The following is a 24,269-nucleotide window of genomic DNA, read 5'->3' on the forward strand; positions in this document are numbered from 1 at the left end:
GAGGGCTTTTTTTTTTTTCCTGGAGTAATTGCTGCAGATATCTTCAACCATTTAATTCTAAAGGCTCAGCATTGAACTATTGAAAGAGAAATGATGTGTTCTGAGCCCAAATCAACCTCTGGTTATCCACATGGCATGCTGTATCCTTGTGCTTTAGAGATGAATTCATTAGCCGGCTGCTTAAACTTACTTAGCGCTCATGCTGACAGAGGTTGGACAGGAACTCTGTCTACAGGGAAACAATACAAGTCCCTTATCACTACTTGCCCCCCTTTTTATTATTTATATTATTAATATTATTTTTATTTAATATTAATATTTTATTAATATTATTAATATTACATTTTATTATTTTTATTATTTTCCTTTGTTACTAATTTCAGCATAAATAGAATTATGATCCACATCAGGAAAATCAATATGTCCCTGAAAATGTATTCCCTAAAGAACATCCTTTTGTCTCAGCAATAGTGATTCTCAATGTTGAAAGGAAAAAACACACACACACACAAACCATAAAGCCCTGCAAGTAGTTAAGTCACCATTCTACATTCATTCTAGCTTTGTGGGAAGTTAGACTCGTTGGGGAGGGATATTGATTGGTCTGCTGGGATATGTTTCTGAGAATACATAGCAGTTCCAACCAAGCATTTGTCTGGCCAAAGACCGGCCAAGCGATAAAGCTGCCAGAGACATAATTGTTCAGCCTATGGAGTGGGCACTGTGTAGACAGTCTGTTTTCTAGGGCGCCTGTGTGGCTCAGTCAGTCAGTTAAGCATCAGACTCTTGATTTCAGCTCAGGTTGAGATCTCAGGGTCTTGAGATCGAGCCCTGGGTGGGGCTCCCTGCTCAGCAGAGAGTCTCTCTCACCTTCCGCCCCTCCCCCTATGCATGCATGTGCTCTCTCTCTCTCTCTCTCAAATAAATAAAGAAATCTTTAAAAAAGTCTGTTTTCCTATACTTCATCCACAGGAAGGGGCATTATAATCCTGCACTTCTGCCAGAGATGAGGACTAATATTCTTTTTTTTTTTTTTTTTTTTTTTTTCCTTTTTATTTATTTATTTTTTTTTCAGCGTAACAGTATTCATTCTTTTTGCACAACACCCAGTGCTCCATGCAAAACGTGCCCTCCCCATCACCCACCACCTGTTCCCCCAACCTCCCACCCCTGACCCTTCAAAACCCTCAGGTTGTTTTTCAGAGTCCATAGTCTCTTATGGTTCGCCTCCCCTCCCCAATGTCCATAGCCCGCACCCCCTCTCCCAATCCCACCTCCCCCCAGCAACCCCCAGTTTGTTTTGTGAGATTAAGAGTCATTTATGGTTTGTCTCCCTCCCAATCCCATCTTGTTTCATTTATTCTTCTCCTATCCCCCTACCCCCCCATGTTGCTTCTCCATGTCCTCATATCAGGGAGATCATATGATAGTTGTCTTTCTCCGATTGACTTATTTCACTAAGCATGATACGCTCTAGTTCCATCCACGTCGTCGCAAATGGCAAGATTTCATTTCTTTTGATGGCTGCATAGTATTCCATTGTGTATATATACCACATCTTCTTGATCCATTCATCTGTTGATGGACATCTAGGTTCTTTCCATAGTCTGGCTATTGTAGACATTGCTGCTATAAACATTCGGGTACACGTGCCCCTTCGGATCACTATGTTTGTATCTTTAGGGTAAATACCCAGTAGTGCAATTGCTGGGTCATAGGGTAGTTCTATTTTCAACATTTTGAGGAACCTCCATGCTGTTTTCCAGAGTGGTTGCACCAGCTTGCATTCCCACCAACAGTGGAGGAGGGTTCCCCTTTCTCCACATCCTCTCCAGCATCTGTCATTTCCTGACTTGTTAATTTTAGCCATTCTGACTGGTGTGAGGTGATATCTCATTGTGGTTTTGATTTGTATTTCCCTGATGCCGAGTGACGTGGAGCACTTTTTCATGTGTCTGTTGGCCATCTGGATGTCTTCTTTGCAGAAATGTCTGTTCATGGAGGACTAATATTCTTGTTCCAGGATACCTGGAACCTATTTATTTGGTAAAATGATCAAGAAAAATTCTCCATGACATCACACAGTGAGGCCGACCTTCAGGAATTTAGAGTGATCTAATTTTCACTTTTATAAATAGGGTATTCTCCTGGAAAGAGTACTTTGCTGCAGAAAGGGGGAATTGAACAGAGAGACTGAGGGAGGGCAGAGCCAAAGTTACTGAGCATGCTCCCTGTGTTTTAGATGTTTCCACACGTAACCCTCAGAAAAACTGTGAATATTTTTTCCCCAAAGTTTAAAAAATAAATATATATATTCCATGACTCTCAGACTACTTTGTCCTGACCTCATTTTCTTTTCTATATTTTTAAACTTATACCTGTAAGAGAAGAATACATGCGTTCATTGTAAAAGACCTAAAGTACTACGAAGGTATACAGAATAAAAAAAAGAAAGTCCTTAGGTTACTCAAAACCTCTCTCTGCATAATGTCATCACTGTGATCAGCTTGATATGGTCCTTCAAGACCTTACGGTATGCCACATACCCAAAGCATACCTCAGTTTGGAGACTTTTAAAAACTGACTGAGATCATATTAAAGATACTACTCCACAACCTGCTTCCTTCACACTTACTATGTCTTGGGAAAACTTTACAGGCTTGTACAGAGAGACCCAACTTAATGCTTTTTAGTGACTGTAGAGTTTCCATGATATGGATGTACCACAGTTTATTTAACCAGCCCCCTTCTATTTGTTTCCAATTTTTCAGTTACCACAGACACTGTATTAACAAACATTCTTTGGATATATGTAAGACGGGGATTTTTACAGGTAACAAAACAGAGATGAACGAATTTTGTTTCAAAAGCACGTAACTGCTAAGTGGCAGCCCACTGAGAGATTACTATTTTTGTAGTCCTTCATGTCCATGGGTTGAAAAATGAAGTGTGCCCTTGAAGTCGCTCTCAGTTCCTAGCCACACACCTCCATGACCTCTCAGAGATGGCCATTACAAGGCTAAACGCACATGGGTGAGGATAGAAGAGGCTGGCCCCAATTTTGTCATATTAACTTACAACTGAAGTCCTAATAAAGTTACTTGGGAGAGACATGTGCTGTCAGAGTTTAAATTGAGAGTGCTCCCTTTCTCAGGGAAGATTACTGTAAAAGGAAAATTCCTGCTCTGTAGCTAGGTGGATCATTAAGGAGGGAATCATGAATGGATCCTGCAGGAAGCACGGTTCTTAGGTCCAGTGCTCCCTAGTCTAGTCAGCCTTGTGGAGGACTACTCTGGATGCCCAGAACTCTCTCTGGAAGCCCCCTGGAGTAGAGGGAGGGTTTTGAACATTTATTAGGAAGAAACCAACATTCTTTCCCTCAGAATTTCTTTCTCAGGTAAGAAATGTGTTACTTGAGGTTAAGAGAACCTTCCACTGCCTTTCATGTATTTCAGTCTGAGTCTGACCAGCTCTAGGGACTAGGAGAAGAGAGAAGAGAAATACACAGGCAGGGGTGATTAGAGCAATCCCCTTCCTGTCAGCCTCCTGGTCCTCTTGCAAACAATGCCCATCGCCCTTAGTCAGAAGATACAAATGCCCCTTATAGAATGACACTTGGGAATACATTCAGGCTCCTCAGCACAGATAAGCACCTCTTTCCCTGCACCATACCTGGTACCATTCCTCATAAACTGACCTACCAGAGCCTCAAGAAACTGGGTTAGTTCATGCCTCCCCCTTCACAAGTACTAATGCGGCCACAAGGTCAGGTCAGAGAGAATTTTCTGACTACGCAACCCCCCCCCCCCCACACACACACACAGCAGCTTCCCCCATGTCGGTCTTTATGCCATCCCTGCTTGATTTCCTTCAGAATTGTTCACTCTGAAATTGTCACACTTTATTTGTTTATAATCTGCTTTCTCGCAATAGAGAGTAAGTTTCATGAGAACAGGGGCTTACCTTTCTCTGTAGCTAAGATACCCCAGTGCCTAGAAAAAGTGCGTGGGACACAGTGGGTCACAGCAGAAATTGTTCAACAAACCCTATTTCCATTTTTTATAACACTCTTTCCCATTGTAGCCTGGAAACATTCCTATCATTTTGGAAATGCTCCACTCAAATGTTTTGTTATTTAGGATTTCATCATTCATTCACCAGATGTGTTGAATGCCCACCATGTGATAGAGGTTGCTAAGCTTCATCTGTTCATAGCCCTTGTCATACCTCAGCAATTCCATCGATTAAGTCATTAGGTCCAAACAACTCAATAGGTATTTGCATCTTAGTGACTTAGTAGCTATTTGGGGGTGTGTATATATATATATATTTTTTTTTTTAAAGAAAAATTAGCTTTTATTTCACTCATAAATAACCTTTAATAAGAGTAAGTAAGGTTTACTTACTCTTGGTAAGTTTGCACTTGTTGAGTACTGCAAAACTTCTCAATGTATGAAATCGGATTGGACAATGCCACCCTCAGTGGCCCTCTCCAGTACCATGTTGATTTTCTCACAGTACTTGTTTTTTAAAAAAAGATTTTATTTATTTATTTATTTATTTAGACAGCAAGAGATGGGGGAGAGAGAGCACAGGCAGGGGGAGCAGCAGGCAGAAGGAGAGGGAGAAACGGGCTCCCCATGGAGCAGGGAGCCCAATGCGGGGCTCGATCCCAGAACCCTAGATTCATGACTTGAGCTGAAGGCAGGGGCTTAATGGACTGAGCCATCCAGGCATCCCTCACAGTCCCTGCTTTTAATCAAAGCTTCAGGAGAACTGGGTATGGGGCAAAGATGTTACAGAAAGGAACATAGCACGATCTAGTAGCTTGCATAGTGCCCAGCACATGTCAAGAATTGCTGTGGTTCCTCTGAAATATTTAAAATATCCCAGGGCAGCCCTATCAGGTGGCTATGTCCCCTGACACACTGTTTCAGAAGCAGTTGTTAACTACTTCGTGCTAGACACTGGGTATACACTAGGGAGAAAACCAGACATGGATCTTTCCTGACCTCTTAGCCCAGAAATCCCTGCCTACTCACCTCTGGAAGATTTCTAGAAGAGATATAGAAATGTGGTTTCCCAACTTTAGTATTAGAGACTTTTTTTTTTTTAAGAATAGTAAAATGTGGTAGTGGAGCAATAAGACCTTGATAAAGAACTTGAGTCCCATCAACTACGTTGCTCATGGTGGTCACTGTTTCCTAAATGCCAACTCTTGTGAAGATTAAGGATGGTGATAAAGAAACAGTTCTTAAGTAACACGATATTAATCTAAACACTCTGAAAGTCAATTTAATATGCCTACTTAAGATTAAGGGGCCCAGATTTGAGGTCTAATTTGAATAAGCATGAAGATGTGACCTAAGGAAACCTTTCTGAGGGGTGCCAGGGAAGATCTGAGACCTAAATGACCCACTTGAGTGGTTTGCTAGTTGACACCTCTTGTTTTTCCCAATAGTAACCTTAATCTTTCCTTCTAGGGAGAGACGGCCCTGCCATTTTCCTACAAGGGAACTGGGACTGTGAAATGGGAAACGTTGGATGCTCTATGTCTTTAGAAATTAAAATAGTCTACTTGGAACAGCTAGAAATAGTAGAAGGTAGCATGGGGGTGCCCGGGTGGCTCAGTCGGTTAAGCATCTGCCTTTGGTTCAGGTCATGATTTTAAGATCCCGGGATAGAGTCCCACATAGAACTCCCTGCTCAGCGGGGAGCCTGTTTCTTCCTCTCCCTCTGCCCCTCCTCCTTCTCATGCTCTCTCTCTCAAATAAATAAATAAAATCTTAAAAAAAAAAAAAAAGAAGGTAGCATGACTACGAGAACTAGGCAAACATCATGGAAACTTTCTTTATTAACACACCCTGTCTGTAGAGTGATTAACAAGGAAACCATCAAAGTGCATGAACTGATTTTTCAGGTAACACAGAAAAATTAGAAAAGCGAGGAGATGTTTTCTCCTCCTCGGCCTCGGAGAATAAGAACCTAAAGAAATGTCCTATGTGGCACCTACAAAGAATAGGAAAAGAGAGTGAATCGGTGGAGAAGAGGGTCAGAAAAGCCTCAGGAAGCTGTCAGGAATTAAGGACTGACCCTGGAGGCTTAGCTAACAAGAGACCCTTGAGTTTTTCCAAAACAAGTATTTATTTTTAAAAGCAGAATATTTAACTGAATTGCCCTGAACTTCTTAGTTTGAGAAACTGGAACGTGATTATGAAAAGATTCTTTCTTAAGGGATTTTTCGTTTGTTTTTTTGGCAATGCTGCTTCTGTCATGGCCAAAAGCCAGAAAAAAAAAATAATAAGCTTCAAATGATTTGAAAACTTCAGATTCTCATAATAAGACTCAGGGTCAGTTTGATTCTACAAGCTATAAAGAGTTGGCGCAGGTAACGCAATGGGTTTTAAATAAAATTAGGTCAGAGTCTCAGCCTCCATCTGTCCACGAGAATGCTCATAATGATAGGAAGGAAATTGTAGGCTGCTTCTGAAGAGCTTTAAGGAAAGGGTAGGCAGACATCTGCTCATGATGCTTTAGGCATTCATCTACTTAGGAGAGTTTGGATCCTGTCCATTACTTTTAAAGCTCTAAAGAACCCGAATGGACATTATGGAGATTCTTAAATAAAATCATGGTAGTTTAAAAAAAGAACGCTGATATATAAGATATCACTACATTAAAAAGGATAATAAAGAAAACCAATGAGCTAAAGTATATTTCTATTAATCATTCTTTTATACCATTTCTAAACAAACTCTGTCAATACCATTTTTTTTTCAAAATTCAAGAACTACAGATTTAATTCTTTTAACCAACTGGCAGTTGAACCTATGCAGTTCCTAGTATCCTCAGTGGAAATAAAGAAATGAACTAGGCAAAATTTTCAACTGAAAAATAACTCTGACTCCCAATGATCATGCCTTCTAGTTGCATACACTCTCTCCCTGGTTGGGGGTTAAAAAAAAAATACATATATATATATATATATATATGTATATATATATATATACTTTTCATTCATCTTGGTCTCTCTCTCAGCCTATCTCATCTGTACTGTGTCCGCAGGTGACCTCTAAGGCCAGTTTTCTCTATTCCTGCCCCAGTGCCTCGCTGTTCCACTGGACTAAGTCCTAACACCCTTCTCCCCTTGTTCTCTGTCAGATCAAGCTTTTTGGCCTCAGCTGAACCCCTCTTTGCCACCCAACCATTCCCTGTTTGTTTTGATGGTTTCCACTTGATTCCCCCAGGGCTGTCGTGGCTCTTCATGCTTACGTCTTTAAGTTCAACTCACCTCCTCCACTTTAGGCAAGTGATGGAGAAAACTCTACAGAGAAGCTTGAGACTGTGTATCCCGAGCAGCCTCAACGTTTCTTCAAAATCTTTCTAGTTCCTCATGCTTCCTCTCTCAGTTGGCTTCTATTTTCTCAGAGTGAAGCCTATGGTCTTTTTCTTTACCAAGATTCCTCTGTCTTTCTTTCTTTTTTTTTTGTTTTTAAGATTGTATTTATTTATTTGACAGAGAGATCACAAGTAGGCAGAGAAGCATCCAGAGAGAGAGGAGGAAGCAGGCTCCCCGCTGAGCAGAGAACCAGACGCGGGGCTCGATCCCAGGACCCTGGGATCATGACCTGAGCCGAAGGCAGAGGTTTAACCCACTGAGCCACCCAGGTGCCCCAAGATACCTCTTTCTTGTCACCTACTGTCTCCTTTGGGACCTGGGGCAGGAAGTATCCCTTCATCTCCTCAGATGATCAGTCTCTCCTTTAGGTCAACTTATCTCTCAAGATTTACTCATTGCTAACAGACCAATTACCCACCTACCTTTATGGGACTCCACAGACGATGAGATGCTTCTGTGAATACTAAGAATAGCTTATACCCATCGACTCCATTTTCCCATTGATATTCTTTTTTAGCCGCTGTGATCTTGATTTTTTGTTCCTAATACACCATAGAAACCATTGCCCCAGCAGGCTTTTTTTTCAGTGTTCAACCTATTGGCAACATTGATCAGGCATTCTTATTTCTTCTGCTACTTCTCTCATGGTGCCCTTTGTGGTTTACTTGGCATTCTTTTTCTTTCTATCTCAATACAGAGCTTCTCTCCTCTTACGATTTTACATGCTCTACCTAAGGAACTGCTTCCCAATCTTCAAATTTTATTACGTCTTATTTGCGTTTCTATGGCTCGTGCCTTGATCCCTTTCCCGAGATCAAATCCCCATCGCACAGCTGACTATACCACCTACAAGTCCAGCCTGCATGTCATACTCCATAGGGTCCTTAAACCAAACTTGTCATTTCCCTCTCCCAAACCTCCTCCCAATGTTCCTAGTTTTGATCGTGGTATCCACCATTCTTTCAGAAGCCTGACTATTCATTTAAATTCAGCAAATTTCTATCGTATGCTTAATATGTGTGAGTCAACAGTTCCAGGCATGTGGCGATAAAGGGGACAAAGTAATATATGAGGCTCCTAGCCATAGAGTTTGAATTCTTGAGTAGGAAAACAGAAAAGAGACAAATAATCAAAGAATATAAATTTTGGTAAAGACTAGCGCTACAAAGAAAGTCAAAGTGCTGCAAAGGAAGCCAGGTTGCTGTGAGACATGGGTTTGGGCAGTGGGACAAGCTATCAGATGAGGTGACCAAGGAAACCTCTCTGAGGAGGTGACATTTGAGATGACTGGAATAAGGAAAAGGCCAGTCATGTAGATAGTGAGGAAAGAGCTATTCTAACAGACATGGGCTAATGCAAGAGCTCAAAATTTGTACACACCTCTGTTTCCTTTATTCTCACCTCAACTCATCTTTCTAATTTAAATTGCTTGTTAGGTCTTGCAAAGTGACCTTGATTTTTATCTCTTTCATCTATTTCCTCCTGGTTTAAGACCTGATTGCATCCGGCTCCCCATCCATTTCCTGTTCCAGAACATCCCTCATATCATTACAAAATTAATCTTCCTGAAGTGAAGTGAAAGAAACTACAATACCATCCTCTTGCTCTAAAGCCTCTAGTGATCCCCCATCATTCACTGAACTAATATAAGCCTGGAAGACTAGCATTCAAACTCATTCAAGGTGTAACCTCAAAATATTTTTCAATTATTTTCTTCCATACTGCTAGGCACAGTCCTATCCAAATTTATATGCAGAGCACACCTTCAAGATTCTGTGTCCCCTTTACTTGGACTGACCATCACCCCCTCACACTCATTGTGGATCCGTCACAGCCCTCCTGGTCCTCTAAGCCCCATCTAAAACCTTTTTTCCTTGAGGACCCTTTAGATGTCTCTCCATTTTTAACCCACAAAGAATTTTATCCCTTTCTTAGAGCATTTGTCATACTTTGTGCTAGAATGTGGTTATGTGCACATCTATCTTCTCTCTCTGCATCTCTTACTTTATCACAGATGTTTCCAGACAGTGACCACATGTCATTTTTCCTTGTACGAGTGTAGTGCCTCACACAGAGTTGGCATGGAACAGTATTTGTTGAATGAATAAATGAACTTGTCAAATCTGAGTTTGATCAACTAATACTTATTTCACAAGACCCCAGTAGTTTCCTTTTTATCATTCCTCTTATTGGTTCTCAAGAGACTTAGATGTGAAAAGTCAGAAAGCAGAGAAGAAGTACAGAACAGAGTCCCTATTTTGAAATAGTCTAGTTAGTTTCAGTTGAAAGTTTATATTGAGGAACATTAAAGATACCTATTTTTTTAAGGCTGCATCATCACTATAGGGTGAGATAAATAACTTAGAGAAACACTAACTGATTTCTTGTTCAGACTACATGAAACTGCTTAAAAAATACATTATCTGTAGTTTAAAAAAAGTTTGTTTTTCAAGTATTTTGTTTGCATTTACTGAATTTTAAGATAAATTTTATTCCAAAGCTTTAAAAAAAATACATTATCACAGTCACAGAAGCTCAACACTTACCACATTACTGCATGTTCTATATCGGATATTTCTTCCCTCACAGCTCCTAGGGGACAAAAAGAAAAAACAGATTCATTATTACCTGTGAAAGGCTCAAAATTGAATCTATTTGCTTATAAAAACAAGTTTCAGGGTGCCTGGGTGGCTCAATTGTTAAGCGTCTGCCTTTGGTTCAGGTCATGATCCCAGGGTCCTGGAATCGAGTCCCGCATCGGGCTTCCTGCTCAGCGAGAAGACTGCTTCTCCCTCTCCCACTCCCCCTGCTTGTGTTCCCTCTCTTGCTGTGTCTGTCAAATAAATGAAGAAAAAAACCTTAAAAAAAGAGAATAAAAATAAAAACAAGTTTCTCATAATACAAGTAAGAGTCTTTTCTTCTGAGTAACAATATTCTTAGAAAAGTTCCTATCAAATATTAAATAGCAGATCTCAAGAAGTTGTGCATGGAAATGGATTTCTCCATAAGGGCGGAAACTAAGCATTCATTTTGCTTCCAGAAATTTTCAAAATAAGTACTTACAGTTAGTGCTTATTTAACCAAGTAAATATTAATGCAAGATTTACTGAAAATGAATCCTGCCTTCCTAATTATTTCTGGCATAAGACTGAAGAGATGTTTCACTGAACAAAGGTAGGTCTGGAATATGGTAAAAATGGGATATTCAACATGTCTTAAAATTACACATATAAGGACATGAAAACTCATAGTTCTTAAAGAATTATTTTTACTTCTAAAATACACAGTCATGGGGCGCCTGGGTGGTTCAGTGGGTTAAAGCCTCTGCCTTCAGCTCAGGTCATGATCCCAGGGTCCTGGGATCGAGCCCCACATCAGGCTCCATGCTCGGCAGGGAGCCTGCTTCCCCCTCTCTCTCTGCCTGCCTCTCTGCCTACTCGTCATCTCTGTCTGTCAAATAAATTAATTAAAAAAAAATAAAATACACAGTCATTGTAGAGGTTTTGGGAAAGAAAGTTTACAAAAACAGAATCTCCCAGAATTCCCTCATTTGAGGATAATCCCTATTATTTTGATTTTATTGATTTCTTCTCAGTGTGGAGGAAATCACATCACCTATGCCATTTTGTAGTTTGGTTTTTCCACTTAAAAATTTTTGGAAGAATTTTCCCACACTGTTAAATAACTTTAAAGACACAGCTTTGAGAGCTACATAATATTCCGTTAAATGAGATAACATAATTTGTGTAAGCATTCTTCCATGACTTGTCATTTAAGTAATTTCCAATTAGGGGTTTGATAAATGATAGTGTGATAAACTATGTCCATGTGTATGTTTTATCTAAGTTTCTCACTATGGCTGTAGGATAGATAAATTTCTAGAGGGGGAATTACTGAAATAAAGGGAATGAGCTTTTATAAGGCTTTTGATAAATATTGCCAAATTGCGTTCCATAAAAGTTGTATCATTCTGTACTCCAATCATCACTACATGGGAGGTTCATTTTACTCAATTTCTGTGAACCAAACCAATTTTTTATTAAATATTCAAAGGTGACACTTAAAAACAAGGACGGCAGTACTCTGCTCTTTGTAAAATAAGTCATACTATTTTACAAAACAAGTAAAATTTTATTATAAAATGCAGAGAGAATGATTATACTAATAACTGATAGTTATGCAATCCCAGGTATATTTCTAAGTTTGTTATATGTATTAATTTATTTAATCCTTTCAAGAATCCTGGGAAATAGGGCACTATTATTATACCCATCTTACAGATGAGAAAACCGAAGCTCAGGAACGTTAAGTAACTTGCCCAAATCTCACAAGTGTTAAGTAGTAGAGCTGAGATTTGAAGGCAGGCCATCCAGCTTCAGAGCTTACGCTCATAATCAAAAGGATTCACCACTACCTAATTTACTTGTTTATCCAGCAAACGTTCACTGAGCTACTATGTGCTGGGCAATGCACTTACTTCTGAGAATACAAAGAAGAATGAGTATGATTTTTGTCCTTGCCTTAAGAAAACCACATGAGTGGTAGGAAAAGAAAAGCTAGATAGTATGTATTAGGTCTTGGGGATGTTATCAAAAATAGAATAGCATCTGAAAATATAATTACACAAAGGCTATCTTCAAGAAATAGAAAGGTCCCAGGCCTAAGGACCTGACTGTGACCAGTCTGACATTATTAACATGCATTAACAATAGAATGTGGGAAAGGCAAGGAAGGGCTGGCCAGGCATTACAATCATAGAAAAGAAGAGAATGACGGCGATATATAGTTGCAGTGCCCCGCCTAGCAATGCCCCAGGCAAAAGGTCAATGAACTTCATGTCCTCTAGGTCCCATTGGCAAGGCTGTTGCTATCACGATATAGATGCCTCGTGCTAATTTTGGTGATGCCAACGAATGTTCTGTTCATCACAGGAATACCCTTCATTATGATGCCATGTTGACCAAACATCTTGCCAAGAATGATCTGGTTTCTCAGGCCTGCTGAGAGGCAGACTTTGTTTGTCATACTGACATGGGTATTTTGGTCCATGTGGTAGTCCTATTTTTCATTGTAAGTTAATAAATACACTAGCATTCTAGTTTGAAACATTAATCTCATGGACCAAGTCATTGTGAGCCCACCTCCAAGAAAAGGATCTGTTCTTGGTATGACTGATGAAATACACCTGATTTCTGAGTCTAAAAAGATGGTAACGGGGCTCCAGTTGATAGTAAATTTGCAAGGTGATGAATTCTACAACCCAGAGGCCTCAGGTGGCATGCCATTTAGACACTGGTCTTGGCTGAATGTGGTAAGTTTTTCAGTTTTGCAGTTCAGAGTTCATAGGTGACATGGTGTAACAGTTTAGAGCACCCACTTTGAAACCAGAATCCTCTTTCTGGAGTCTTGACCTCTTCTGCAGTTTCAATATCTCAGTTTTATCATCTGTAAAATGGAATTATATTTCTTATCTCCTGAAATTATCATGAAGATTAACTGAGTTAATATTTGTGAAGCACTTCCTGTGGTACCTAGCACACAGTAAGAATTATGTAGACATTTGATAAATCAATGGCATAATAGCTATAAAAATATAATAAATATGGAAAGAAGGTTAAGAATATGTAGAGAAGAAACCACAGGCAAAGGCATAGACATATAAAAAGGTCTGGCTTGGTTTTGCTAGAGTTGGGGGTTTATATGGGGAACTGCAGATGAGAGAAATACCTTCTAATTTTGAACTTGGCAACAAAGGGAACCACCAAATGTTTTAAAACCGAGGAGACACAATGACTTCTTGCTTTAAAAAAGTGAACTCTGGTGTTAATCATTAAGACCTTAAGGCTCTATGCTTTTCACCTAATTTTATTTTCTTTTCCTAGCCTTATCTCCCAAAAGGAATAATGAAAACAATTTTTTCCCCTTTTTATTAATTTTTTCAGCGTAACAGTATTCATTCTTTTTGCACAACACCCAGTGCTCCATGCAAAACGTGCCCTCCCCATCACCCACCACCTGTTCCCCCAACCTCCCACCCCTGACCCTTCAAAACCCTCAGGTTGTTTTTCAGAGTCCATAGTCTCTTATGGTTCGTCTCCCCTCCCCAATGTCCATAGCCTGCTCCCCCTCTCCCAATCCCACTTCCCCCCAGCAACCCCCAGTTTGTTTTGTGAGATTAAGAGTCATTTATGGAAAACAATTTTAAATTAGGAGTTTGAAGATGTAGGTCATAGACTTTGCTCTTCTCATTGCATAAGTCTGTTGCCCTCTCAAGGTCTTACCCCTCTCATAGGTCTAATGTATGTTGGAATGGTGGGCACCAAGTTGTGATCACAAGCTGAGATAATTTATAAAAGCTCTGTTCAAATGCCAAGGAGATATTATCAAGATATCACTTACTAAAAATCAAACCAAAACAAGCAGAAAAATACCCACTTCATTAACTTCAATTAGCCTTTCCCCATATATTTCCAACCACAAACACATGTTTTTAAAAGCATCCTTGAAAAATAGGAGATGCGGCACCTAGGTGGCTCAGTTGTTAAGTGTCTTACTTCGGCTCAGGTCATGATCCCAGTGTCCTGGGATCGAGTCCCACATTGAGCCCCGCATTAGGCTCCCTGCTCAGTGGGAAGCCTGCTTCTCCCTCTCCCACTCCCACTGCTTGTATTCCCTCATTTGCTGTCTCTCTGTCAAATAAATAAATAAAATCTTTAAAGTAAAAAACAAAAGAAAAATAGGAGATGAAGGCACATAATATAAAAGACTGATTTAAATCCTTATTTCACAAGAAAGAAAACACAAAACAAGGAGAAATGCTTGCTGCAATTTTCAAAGAATGTCTGATAATTGTCTAATACCTCATATTGATTTATAAATAATTTTCCCCTGAATTAAGCCTCACCTTTACTATAGAGTATTACTTTATTTATTTATTTATTTCATTTAACTGACTGAAATATGATTTAAAGTGGTAATGCTGGATTTTGAAAAGGTCCTCATTACTGAAAGACATTATAAAACTGTGGGTAACAATAGTAATTCTAGCCTCCATGATATATTGAGTCTCTTCTGTAGGTATCTGGACCAGGGTTACATATTCTGTGTACATTATCAGTAAGCTTCTGACAACTCTCTTTATTATTCCCATTTAATAGATGAGAAAATTGAGAAGAGAGAGAAGAAGAAGAGAGAGAACCAGGGACTGGAACCCAGATTTATCTAACTCTGGAGCATGTAAAACAACAAAAAAAAAGAACAAGATGTGCTTAAGAGGTGTAAAATATTGGGGCACCTGGGTAGCGTAGTCGGTTGGGTGTCTGCCTTCTGGTAAGGTCATGATCCTGGGATTGAGTCCCGCCTCTGGCTCCTCTGGCTCTCCTCAGCGGAGAGCCTGCCACTCCCCCTGCCCACTGCTCCCCCTGCTTGTGCTCACTCTCTCTGACAAATAAATAAAATCTTAAAAAAAATGTGTAAAATATTAACACTAGGTTAAATCTGGGAAACCAAGCAGAGAGTTGGCCTGGGGCTTAACTGCACCTTATTGTTATCATTATCAATTTATCAGTTGCTCTTCAGTTCTGGTAAATTCACTTTTAGTAAGTAAAAGATACCTACACACACAGTGTGCATCGGGAACCTCTCCAAGAGAACCTCTCAGAAATGTAACATGAAAAGAACTGCAGGGCAGAGAAGCTTATGTGTTTTAAAAGTTCAAATTTATTAAACCTGAATATAAATTTTATTTAAGTTAATGAAGTGACTATTCCTAACCACAAGGATTTAATTCATGCCAAGTGTGAATTTCTTCATCCAAGGCATTTATCTGGGCACAAAAGCCTCATTTGAGGGTCAAGCAATAAAAAATATTTTCTTCCTTTCTTTAACAGTTCATTAACTAAAACAGCCAAGTGGTTTCCTTCACATCTAAGCAAAATAAAATTCACCTCTGGGAACGAAAACAAACAGAAATTTCAATCCAAAATGGTTTCCAAAGCACGTTATAGTCCACTGATAACAAAGATTTTAAGTAAATGCATCCTTTTGACATAAACTATAGAGAACTTTCAGGGCTGTGTTTAGTGAGCTGAGGACTGTACCAGTTAAGGACTCAGAACTGGTTCAAGTATGAAAGAACAAAATGCAAATATTCAAATATATTCCAAACTGGATTTGTAATGGGAAGTTCCTTATTTATTTACGTACTTACTTATTTTAGCACTTTAGTCCTAGCCAACCATTAATTTTGACTTAATTCCTCCTCTCAAAAATGGAAATCATCTCAATCACAAGCTATTATTTCTGAATTATTCAGACTTTAATTCACTTATAATGAGATTAGTGTAAGCTTGAGGCACACTTTATTGGTCTCTCATTAACACAAAACAAACCATCCAAACTCTTCCAATTCTTAAAATCCCAATATCTTAGTTTCAATTACTATAATTTGACAACCACAGAAGAGATGAATTACCATGGAAAATTAAAAGCTCTCTTTCCCGGCTTTAGCAATTTGTTGGTCCCTTACTTCCTCATCCTCCCACTTATATAATTTAAGTCATTAAAAGAGGGAGGCATATTCAACTTCTCTCTCACTAAAAACAAAAACAAAAAAATGAGTAAAACACATCCATTTTTACCTCAAAATTGTTCTCATTTTCTCCTAAGCAAACAGATTCTTCTGGGGACATAACCAGACTCACCCTTGGTGACAGTAAAGAGTCTCAGGAAAATGTAGTAACTGTGTTTCAGCCTCCAGGATTTTAAAATAATGCTCATGAAGTCTGCCTTTGTTTTCCCAAAACCAAAGAGGGCTGCTCAGTCAAAGCAGGTTACAGTATATCTTGGAATACCTGCTGGCTCTCAAATATGGACTCAGGGGCAAAGAACTTTAAAATATGACTGTTCATCTTCTTATGCTCTCTTTTTAGTTATCTGGAAGGAAACCATGAACTCTTCACAAGAGAACAGGTATAAAACCATATCAGCAGTTCAAGCTGATGGAAGGACTCTGGGTCCTTTAGATTGTGGATCCTAAAATGAGCATAGATTAGACAAGAAAAGCAGACTTACAGCTGGAACCAGGATTTTGTGTAGTACTAGAGCTTAGTTTTCCTCTCTTACTTCAATTAGAGCATTGCAGTATCCACTGGAACTATCTTGCAAGAGGATGTCCCCAAGGACCCAGTTAAAGCACTTCTACATTTCTGGTTTGTTGTTTTTTTTTTTTTTTTTTTTTTTTTTTTTTTTTTTTTTTTTTTGACAAAGACCTCAAGAGGAATAACAAATTCTGAGAACACTTAAGAGGACCAAGTACAAATGCACCATTGGGCCGCTTTTCATTTTCCACAGACACATTACTGTAAGAGGTTCTTTCAGGAAACAACACTTGATACCAATCAACTTAGTCATTAAGAAGGAAGTTACATGAACCTCTGGACACTGTGTATAAACCTGTCCTCAGATGCTCATTGTCCTCATCCATGGGTCAAACACGGTGATAAAAACCTAGGGTTTAGAAAAACTAGAGTCTGGACATCACAGATGGTTGGCGGTGATCACACCTTGCATGGGGGAGAAGAAGGAGTCAGAGGACATTTAAGTGGTGGGTGTCCCAAGCCCAATGTTCTCTTCTTTCCTTTAGCTCTGTTTCACTCTTTTGTTGAAGAAAAGTAAGCCTTCAGTGTTTTACATTTTTAAATCATTATTATTTAATTCCAATTTAGAATGTCTTTCATCAGAATCAAAGTGAGCCTGGTTCATGAGGAAACTTTCTTGGTGTGGTGCTTAGTCCCAGCAAGAGGAGCAAGTTCAGCACCACCCCTTCTTCAAAAAGTATCTACCTAGAAACAGAATAGAATGGTAGTTACCAAGGACTGTGTGTGTGTGTGTGTGTGTGTGTGTGTGTGTGTGTGTGTAGGAATTGGGGAAATGTAGTTTAAGGGTACAAACTGGCAACTGGTAGACAAGTAAGTGGTGGAAATTTAATGCACAGCCTGGTGATTATAGAAAAAAAACTATCATAAACTCTAAAGTTCCCACCACAGAAAAGAAATGATAACTATGTGACATGTGAGAGGTATTAACAAAAGTGGCAGTCATATTGCAATATACAGATGCATCAAATCAACATGTCATATGCCTTAAAATTTTTATGCTATATCTAGTAAGGGGTTAATATCCAAAATATAGAAAGAATCTATATAACTCAACAGAAAGGAAGGAAGGAAGGAAGGAAGGAGGAAGGAAGGGAGGAAGAAGGAAGGAAGGGAGAAAGAAGGGAAAAAAAACACAACAATCTAACTAAAACATGGGCAGAGAACCTGAATAGACATTTTTCCAAAGAAGACATCCAGATGGCCAACAGATACACGAGAAAATGCTCAACATCACTCATCATCAGAAAAATGCAAATCAAAACCACAATGAAATATCCCCTCATAACCGTCAGAATGACTAAAAAAAGACAAGAAATAACAAGTATTGGTGAGGATATGTAGAATAAAGAACCCTTGTGCTCTGTTGGTGGGAATGTAAACTGGTGCAGCCACTGTAGAAAATAGTAGGACGTTTCCTCAAAAAATTAAAAATAGAAATACTGTATGATTCAATAATTCCACTACTGAGTATTTACTCAAATAAAATTAAAACACTAACTTGAAAAGATGTAGGCATCCCTATGTTTATTGCAGCATTTTTTTTTACTTAATTTATTTTTTTCAGCATAACAGTATTCATTGTTTTTGCACAACACCCAGTGCTCCATGCAATACGTGCCCTCCCTAGTACCCACCACCGGGTTCCCCCAATCTCTCACCCCCGCCCCTTCAAAACCCTCAGGTTGTTTTTCAGAGTCCATAGTCTCTTATGGTTTGCCTCCCCTTCCAATTTTTTTTTTTTAATAAACATATAGTGTATTTTTATCCCCAGGGGTACAGGTCTGTGAATCGCCAGGTTTACACATTTCACAGCACTCACGATAGCACATACCCTCCCCAATGTCCATAACCCCCTCCCCCTCTCCCAACCCCACCTCTCCCCAGCAACCCCCAGTTTGTTTTGTGAGATTAAGAGTCATTTATGGTTTGTCTCCCTCCCAATCCCATCTTATTTCATTTATTCTTCTCCTATCACCCTATGCAGCATTTTTTATAATAGCAAAGATAGGGAAGCATCCTAAGTATCCGCTAACTGGTGAATGGATGAAGAAAATGTGATATATATATATATGCAATGGAATATTATGCAGTCATAACAAAGGAGGCGGTCTTGTCATTTGGAACAACATGGATAGACCTAGAAGATCCTATGTGAAGAAAAATACATCAGCCTGAGAAGAGAGCAAAGACAGTATGATTTCCCTCATATGTGGAATCTAAAAAACAAAACAAATGAATAAACAAACAAATATTAGAATCAGACCTATAAATATAGAGAATGAGCTGATGATTGCAAAAGGAAGGGGCCTAGAGGATGAGAAAAATGGGGGGAAAACCCACCAAATCAACACATTGTATACCTTGAACCTCTACAATGTTATATGTCAATTATACCTCAATAAAAATGTATCTGCAGATAACCATGTTTATACTACATAGTCATTATATACTATACCTCAGAATAATTGGAGATGTTCTAGTATGCATCCCCAGTGAGTGCTTTATTAACATTAATAGATTTGAATTTTTTTTTTTTTTTTTGAGACAGAAAGAGAAAGAGCCAGAGCAGGGGTTGGAGGTGGGGGGAAATAGAGGAGAGGGAGAGAGAGAATCTCAAGCCCTGAATCAGGGTTCCAACTCATGACCCTGAGATCATGACCTGAGCCAAAATCAAGAGCCAGATGCTTAACTTACTGAGACACTGGGCACCACTAGATCTGAAATATTTTTAACAAACATTAATGAGTTACTCTAGACAGACTTTGAATCTCTCTCTACCCACCTCCAATAGCCATGAGCTCCCAGACCTATCTCAAGTAATAAGAAACTTGATTACAAGATTCTCCATAACAAGTAATGTTTCGGGCACCTGAGTGGCTCAGTGGATCAAGTGTCTGCCTTTGGCTAAGATTGTAATCTGAGTCCTGGGATTGAACCCCACATAGGCTCCCTACTCAGCAGGGAGTCTGCTCCTCGCTCTCCCTCTTCTCCCCACCCCCATGCTTGTGCGCTCTTCTCTCTCAGATAAATAAATATAATCTTAAAAAACAAACAAGTAATGCTTGATCTAGTGATACTTGCCAATGAAAAACGGTCTTAAACATTAATAGGTCTCTTTGACCTTCTTTGTGGGAAACTTCAGTGTTTTTCCTCCTTGAGGTTAAATCTCCTTCCTTCAACAAAGTCACCTAAATTCTAGAAATAATGCATCTGCAACACATACAACCCGCAATGGAAAAGTATCCTTGAAACAAGGAAAAGACAGGTCTTGTGTGCTGTGGGACTTTCAAATGTATGCATAAAAAATAGCTCTTCTTTTAGGCATTTAGTTGAAATGTCCTCACGTTCACACAGGATGCCCTGTTCGTTTTGGGCTGCCCCTTCTGCATGGGATGTCTCACGTGGCTTGAACAGATTAGGGCTGAGGGAGAGATTTATTTTTTTTTTTCTGAGTAGATAGATACACAAGCCAAACTATTATGACAGCTTGATAAATGTAGCTTTTGAAAATGCTTTCTGTCGTAATAATACAACAAACAACAAGGAGGCAGGCTGCCAGGCATCATCCATCAGTAGGTGAGCTGGCTGGGAACGGAACAGACACAGCCCTAGTGCCGCACTAGCTCTTCTCAATCTGCCAGATGCTCTAACGTGGCCTCAGATGCCAAAAGAACAGTTGGCCTAAAAGCTGCATTTTTCAAAGCAATCTTAAACAGAACGGGGGGTAGCAGAGGCCCAAATTTTAAAAATGGTGCCACAAATGGAGACCTCAACTTTAAAGTGTTCCTTTGGCATAGATAACATATTTTTGTAACTTTAGTTTTATAATTCACCACTTCTGCTCTATACTAATCTCTCATTATAAAAACATTCTGAATACCAGCTTGGAGACCTCAGTTCATGCATACAGAGGGGGTTAAAACTTCATATCGCGAACTAATTCAATATGAATGGAGATGATGTAGGTTTGGAGAAAACATTCTGAGAAGACATTGCCTCTGCTTATTTGATCTTTTCTCTACCCTAGGAAACTAAGGAAATCTTCTCTAACCTTTACAGAGTCTCCAGCAGCAGCTTAGAGGCTGCAGAGCTGTTCAATTAAAATTTAGACTCACGTGAGAATATTGTAGACTGGATTTTGGAGTTTGTCCCCTGAGTTTCGAATTGGTTTATTTGCTACTATGAGTGTTTGGTGTGTTCTTAATTACAACTACAAAAATCCCTGCCAAGTTTTTTTTTTTCCCAAACAAGTATAATTTTACATATCTCTGCCTGTTCTTCAAAGACAGACGTGTTACAACAAGGCATTGTGTTCTCACAAATATGGGTTGAGTTTCTGAAAATGAGGAGTATGCCCGTGCAATCAAAAAAGCCAAAAGCAAGAACAATGACAATGTAAACCACAATGATCATGCCCAACTTCTAATGATGTCAGAAACTGCTCCAAGCATACTGCTCAGAAAATCTAATGAGAAAATGTAGAGTAAGCAGTCTGACGGGGAAAATGAGCCCCCGTGCAGGGTTTCTGGCAAACAAGTTTTGTATAAGGCTCTTAGATTCATAGTCTCTTAACACGTTTATTGAGCCTCCAATCTGAACCAGTACTATGCAAGGCACTGGGAGAGATAGAAAAATGAGGACCTTTCTGACTCTAAGTTGTAATTTCATTGGAAAAAAATCCACACCAACCCATGTAAAACACACAAGTGTCTACTTCATAGTCAACAACTAGCAGGTATGGTCTGGATACTACATGCAAAAGGAGTTGGATGAAGGGACAAGCTGGTGACAGAGAAGTACTTAAGAAGATAGTATTTTAAGTGCGATGTCCCATATGGGCCCCATGTTCCCAAGAGTGTGATAGAAGAAGGGGTAACTCAAGAAACAGCCCTACAGCAGGTTCCTGGCCTCAATATTCTATTCAGTAAAGGTGTCCAACACTGAAGTGGGCAGGTACCTGCTGGGTGCCAGGCAGAAGATCTAAAGGTGAGCACAATAAAACCTGTGCCCATACGCTGATCATGTAGCAGAGGACAATGCCATACACATAACTCTGACACATGCCAGGTCATGGAAAGGAAACTCAAAGTCGTGGGAAAGTATAGCAAAGTGAGACTGAGGGACACAGCAGAGGATGCAACTTGAAATAACAGTCAGAATTTTGCTAGCTGGGCATGGGCGTGGAGGGATTTCGTAGGTTAGAGGCTCGCTAGAGAAGAGGCCGGGAGGTTACAGACAATGTGGTCAGGTTTTTAAAGGACTAGGACAGTCCTCTAGCTGTTCAGGGATGTTTTCACTTTAAAAAAACAAAACATATTTTTTGTTTCTTTTATTTGCTTTTCTCCCCCTGCCATCTAGGTCTCTGAGCCCCAGTACTTAGCAAAGGGCCTGGTGCATAGTTAGCCTCCAGAAGCATTTTCTGAGGAGAGAAAAGAAGGAAGGAGGGAGGGAGGGAGGGAGGGAGGTCAGGAAGGAAGGAAGGGAAAGTGGGTCAAAGAAAGAGAAAAGCTGTAGAACAGAAGGAAATGCTATCAGGAGACCACGGAGAACTTTTGGTCTAATATTTGCTCTAAGTTTTGACCCTGGAAACCTGATTGGAATCTTTCTATAATAAAATGAAGATGAAAAGTGCAAAATGAAACAAAATAGTTACCAGAGGAAGGAAGCTACGGATTTTTTTTTTTTGACAGACTCTGTTTATTTTCACCTATTTACTTGAAGTTATATTTGTCACCACGATGCATTTGTTCCCTCTGAAAGATGGCGGGGTGTGGGGTAGGGGGATTGCTGCCTTTGGCTCGAGATCCACTAGCAGGAAGGACATGTACTTTTTTATACATACACACATGCCATAAGGTTTGCAAATGATCTTACATTTGCTCAGTAGCCAAAAGAGGCAAAGAATGAGAATAAAAACAAATGTGTTTTAGCAACATCAAGTCCAACTTTTCCGTCTTCCCCATGAGGAAAATGTATATTATGAAACTCTAGGACTCTCACAACCTCACCCGACACAACCCTGGAGCTGGGAATTTATGAATTATTTTGGCTACAGACAAAAGTTCTTCAACCTGCCCATATCACCCAGATGTCTGTTGCAAGATGGGGGCCTGGAGAATAACAACATTTTTCTTTAAAACCATTCATATTAAGAGCAGCCTTTGTTCCTCTTCCTATCTGGCAGCAAAATGGGCTTTGACTGCATATGTGGAAGAGAAAAGCTCTCTGTCTCAGGGTCACACATTCAATTTTAGAGTTGAAAGACACCTCAGACATTTGTTGGATATAAATATTTATTGAACACCTATTCTGTTCCAGACACTGCCCACTTGACATCATAGACAAGTAAACGAAATCCCAGAAAAATTGAAAACCCTATTCAGTGTCACATAGCTAGAAAATAGTGGGGCCAAGAGTAGTAGTTTGATTAAAAAATTAAAGGGGACAGTCTACAGAAAAAGGTGAAAGGTTCTCACAGAGACAGTGAAACACACTATTAGGAGAGCCAGGTTCCCAAACAGGTGACTTTCTCCCACTAGGAAAAGATATCAGTCTCGACCAGCAAGTCCTACCCTAGAGCCCAGAGGTAGGGATTGGCTGTGCAGCTACTTAAGGTTGGCATATGCAGTTACGGGTTTCAGCTGATGATTGCACATGAATATGATGTTACTTAGTATTCTGTATTTATTCTCCTTGCCTCCAGGTAAAGCATCCTTCCCCTAGTGTATGCAATTCGGATATCCCTGGTCATAATATCTGGTGTCCTTTTAATTTCTAGCAATCTCTCATTCTTTCTCTTTATCCTTCTCCGGCCTGCCCCCTCCTTCTTGCCAACCCCCTCTCCCCCAGTGGCTGAAATTAAGCAAAACAGTTAGGGTTAGACAAACTCCTCTTTTCTATTGCACAAATTGGGCCCAAACAGAGATTCGAGTACTATTGGGAAGCCTATTAAGGATAAGGATAGATGCTGAATTGAAGGTAGAAAGTTAAACTCCATTCTATGGATAAGAAATTTAATGAATCAAAGGGAGGTAGATCTCTGTGAATCTACATAAAATACCCAGTTACTGGGCATTAACTTAGTCATTCACTAACAACCTTGAGGCATAAAGAGTCATAATACTGGAATGGAAAAAAACTTGAGAAATTACTTAGCCCATTGCCAATTTGGGCAAGGCTGACCTTGACTAATACTAGACAATTGTGTAACTACTCAGAAAAGTTATTTTCTTGGCTTGCAGAAGTGTGGAAAACCACGACTTCTATGTCCTGATAGGCTGGTGCCCAGGACTTTCTTCCTATGTTAGATTGGATCATTTCCTAGAAACTTGAGTGAGGAATCAAAACATATACGAATTTTTTTATCAGAAAATCTCTTCTTGGAAGTTGAGGGAAATTGGAAGGGGAGGCGAACCATAAGAGACTATGGACTCTGAAAGACAACCTGAGGGTTTTGAAGGGGTGGGGGTGGGAGGTTGGGGGAACCAGGTGGTAGGTAATAGGGAGGGCACGTATTGCATGGAGCACTGGGTGTTGTGCAAAAACAATGAATACTGTTACGCTGAAAAAATTAATTAATTAATTAAATTAAGAAAAAAAAAAGAAAATCTCTTCTTTTCTTTATTGTCCCAATCTCTAAATTCCCAGAAGGCCGAATCATTTCACTATCATCCCCTTCAAAAGAGAGTACTTTTGGGGCATGTGTACCCGAA

At 39.6% G+C, this 24,269-nt stretch overlaps 1 protein-coding gene across 2 annotated transcripts in view; it reads right to left on the reverse strand.

The window, feature by feature from the left end:
• The window catches only part of ADAMTSL1 (ADAMTS like 1), a 935,024-nt gene that overhangs the window by 331,493 nt on the left and 579,262 nt on the right, over positions 1-24,269 (reverse strand). For both annotated transcript variants that reach the window (XM_046023640.1, XM_046023641.1), the window contains one exon: positions 9,946-9,991. In XM_046023640.1, the coding sequence (XP_045879596.1) occupies positions 9,946-9,991 (46 nt within the window). The remainder of the gene's footprint in view (positions 1-9,945; positions 9,992-24,269) is intronic.

This window comes from Meles meles, chromosome 11 (assembly GCF_922984935.1).
Source record: "Meles meles chromosome 11, mMelMel3.1 paternal haplotype, whole genome shotgun sequence".
NCBI classification, from domain to species: domain Eukaryota; kingdom Metazoa; phylum Chordata; class Mammalia; order Carnivora; family Mustelidae; genus Meles; species Meles meles.